At 54.2% G+C, this 3,385-nt stretch overlaps 1 protein-coding gene across 1 annotated transcript; it reads left to right on the top strand.

Moving 5' to 3' along the window:
• Window positions 1–1,843: 1,843 nt before the first annotated feature.
• On the top strand, window positions 1,844–2,767 carry LOC311428775 (olfactory receptor 14C36-like; the record flags this gene model as incomplete). The annotated part of the gene is made up of 1 exon (XM_084540061.1): window positions 1,844–2,767. The coding sequence occupies one exon, from the start codon at window positions 1,844–1,846 to the stop codon at window positions 2,765–2,767; it is 924 nt and encodes a 307-aa protein (XP_084396187.1).
• Window positions 2,768–3,385: the final 618 nt, after the last annotated feature.

A 3,385-nucleotide genomic window follows, 5' to 3' on the forward strand; every position in this document is an offset into this window, starting at 1 on the left:
TCCCCCAGAAAAATTCTGGATAACCCCTTGGCTTTGTATTTCATGGAATTCCCAGGGCAGATGCAGAGACATCAGTCAAGGCAGGGAGGTGCTCAGGTGAGAGCAAGGTGGGGAAGCAAGGTAGATGTCAGAGGCCAGCAAGGAAGGAAAAAGTTGCACATGCATGGGATACCATAGAAGACCCTGTGGTGGTTATGGTCAGGGATATTTTGCAAGGTTGAAAGCCTTCAACAGAGCTAACAGCTTTGTGTGCTGGGCTCTGGCTTTAGTCTCTGTCATGGAGGCCTATGAGGAGACACCTTCTCCTTACAGCATCACAGTTTCATTGCCTCCTCATCCTCCTTGGGGAGCCTAGGAGATGTCCTCCTGTAGCCTTGTGCTTGGCATTGCCCATCCCCATATTGCACTGACCCAGGAAGAGCCCTAAACCCCACTGGAGGGACAGGATCTCCCTTCCCAGGGGCTGGAGTCAGGGTCTGACTGGCTCACATCAAGGTTTCCTCAGCCTCAGGTCCACGTTTCCTTGGCCTTGGTCTCCCTGTAATCACTGCCTGCACTTTTCTGCTCTAACAAGGCCATGGGGAGACTTTGTCAGTAATGTCCCTCAGTGGAATCATTAAGGCTGTGAGAGGCTTTGGAGTTTGCATCAGACTTGGACTACTTGAAAAGCTGCTTCAGCCACTTAGCTCCTCTGCCAGGGGCAGCAGGGCTGGGGGCACTGCCTGCAGCTGGCATGGGGGAAGGAGAGAGAAGTGGGAGAGAGGTTCAGGGCAGCCTGGGGGGGAAGGCAGAGGAGAGCTGGCAGGGAGAGAAATCATCAGAGCCACCTCCCCACGGTAGGTCTCTGGGTACAGGGCAATGCTTCGGCATGCCCTGCCAGGCTCTCCTGGAGCTGGCACAGCCCTCAGCCGATGGGAGCTGTCAGGAGTACAGTCAGTGTTGGAGTTGAAGGGCATGCAGGGCTTGTGTGCTGCAGGGTCAGCGTGCAGGGCCCGAGGGCTCCCTTCTCTTGGGGCTGGCTGCAGGCTGTGCAGCCGGGGATGCAGGCAGGGGTGCCCAGGGCTGTGGTGCAGAGCAGGGTCCCTGCTGTGCCCCAGGGGCTGTGTGCCAGGGCAGGGCCTCTGCTGCCTGCCAGGCTCAGCACTCAGCCTGGCCAGGGAGCTGCCCAGGGGCTGCGGGGAGAAGCTGCGGGTGGAAGGAGCTCCCCCGGCATGGCAGGGCAGGGTCCTGCTGCTGCCCAGAGCCTGCTGCCAGGGACAGGCTGCTCACAGCCCCACACCTCCCCAGGGCACTGCACAGCAGAACTGCAAGGCAAGACCTACCTGAAGGCAGTGCACCTTCTACAATCTCTGCTTCCATTTTCCTACCTGTGTTGTGAGTGAGAGGGATGGTAATGGAGCTGTAGTATCTGTATAAGAAACTAAGGCTCCTGGAGCATTGCTGCTGCTCTGAGGCACCTCACACACCTTAGCCTACAGACAGTACCAACATCAGCTTTGTTGTTTTTTGAGGAATTATTTGACCTTCTCCTCATGACCTGCAAACTGGGAGATGTCCCTGGCCAGCAGACTTCTCAGATCACTCCAGGTTCCCTTCTAAGTGTTGCTGCAGACCAGGGCTGACTGCCGCAGAGCTCACAGCAGAGCACCCTGCTTGTTGTGGCACCCTCAGAGCAACAACCAGACATAAGACAAGGAGCAGCAGAAAGATCCTCCTGAAATGAATGAGGCAGTGTTTTGCTTTGTGGGGTGTTTCTTGAGATATGTAGTGGTCCAAAAGAAGTCCTTAAATTTTGCACTGTCATTTCTTCCTTTTGTCAGGCTCCCTTGCCCAAAGGTAGGAAATGTGTAACAGCAGCTCCATCACTGAGTTCCTCCTGCTGGCATTTGCAGACACACGGGAGCTGCAGCTCTTACAGTTCTGGCTCTTCCTGGGCATCTACCTGGCTGCCCTCCTGGGCAACGGCCTCATCATCACAGCCGTAGCCTGCGACCACCGCCTTCACACCCCCATGTACTTCTTCCTCCTCAACCTCGCCCTCCTCGACCTGGGTGGCATCTCCACCTCTGTTCCCAAAGCCATGGCCAATGCCCTCTGGAACATGAGGACCATTTCCTATGCAGGATGTGTGGCACAGCTCTTTCTGCTACTCTTTTTCCTTCTAGCAGAGTTTTCTCTTCTCGCCATCATGGCCTATGATCGCTACGTTGCCATCTGCCAGCCCCTGCACTACGGGACCCTCCTGGGCAGCAGAGCCTGTGCCACCATGGCAGCAGCTGCCTGGGGCAGTGGCTTTCTCAACGCTGTGCTGCACACTGCCAATACATTTTCAATACCTCTTGACCAAAGCAATGCCCGGGACCTCTTCTGTGAAATCCCCCAGATCCTCAAGCTCTCCTGCTCAGACTCCTACATAAGGGAAGCTGGGATGATTGTGCTTACTGCTTTTCTAATGTTGGGGTGTTTTATTTTCATTGCTCTGTCCTATGTGCAGATCTTCAGAGTTGTGCTGAGGCTCCCCTCACTGCAAGGACGGCACAAAGCCTTTTCCACGTGCCTCCCTCACCTGATCATTGTCTCACTGTTTGTCAGCACAGTCATGTTTGCTCACCTGAAGCCCCCCTCCATCTCTTCTCCTTCCCTGGACCTGGCGCTGGCAGTTCTGTACTCGGTGGTGCCTCCAGCAGTGAACCCCCTCATCTACAGCATGAGGAACCAGGACCTCAAGGATGTAATGTGGAAACTGATGACTGGGTGTATTTCATAAGCCATAAGCTTACTGCATTTTTCTGAAAATTGCTCATAATGTTACTCATGATAGGCCAAGCCTGGTTTCTATTCTTGTCTTGCGGTATTTTTTTCCCAGTTTATTAGAATTGTTGTTTACCATTAAACCTCACTATTCATTGTGCCTGTGTATTTAAACCCATTTCACCCAATTATAATGACTCTCACTCACCAAGGTGATTGGCTCCAGGGCAGACACCTTCTGCATAGGAGCAGGGGAACTGCGGTGTGCAGGGGTTTCCCTTCAGTACTGCCCCCCTCTGTAGTTTGAAGACAGCCCTTCAGGAGCCAATTGGGAGACCCTAGGGAGCATGAGCAACCAGAAATGCTGTGCACAGAGCAGGCAAACAAGACATTAGGTACCAGTCAGGGCATGTTGTGGCAGTCTGTGTGGCAGTTCATGCAGGCAGGGTGCTGCAGTGAGTTCCTGTGACAGACCGCTCAGGGCAAACAGCAGAAGGCCACCTCCACACTTTCCAGAAAGGAGGTGGGGACCCAAACTGAACTTCCAAAAAAGTACACAGCTGTCCAGGTGTCAGGCTGCAGGGAGTGCCAAAGCTTTACACCACCGTTGGACAGCTGCAGAGACAGCAATTGC

This window comes from Aythya ferina, assembly GCF_964211825.1.
Source record: "Aythya ferina genome assembly, contig: HAP1_SCAFFOLD_137, whole genome shotgun sequence".
NCBI lineage: Eukaryota > Metazoa > Chordata > Aves > Anseriformes > Anatidae > Aythya > Aythya ferina.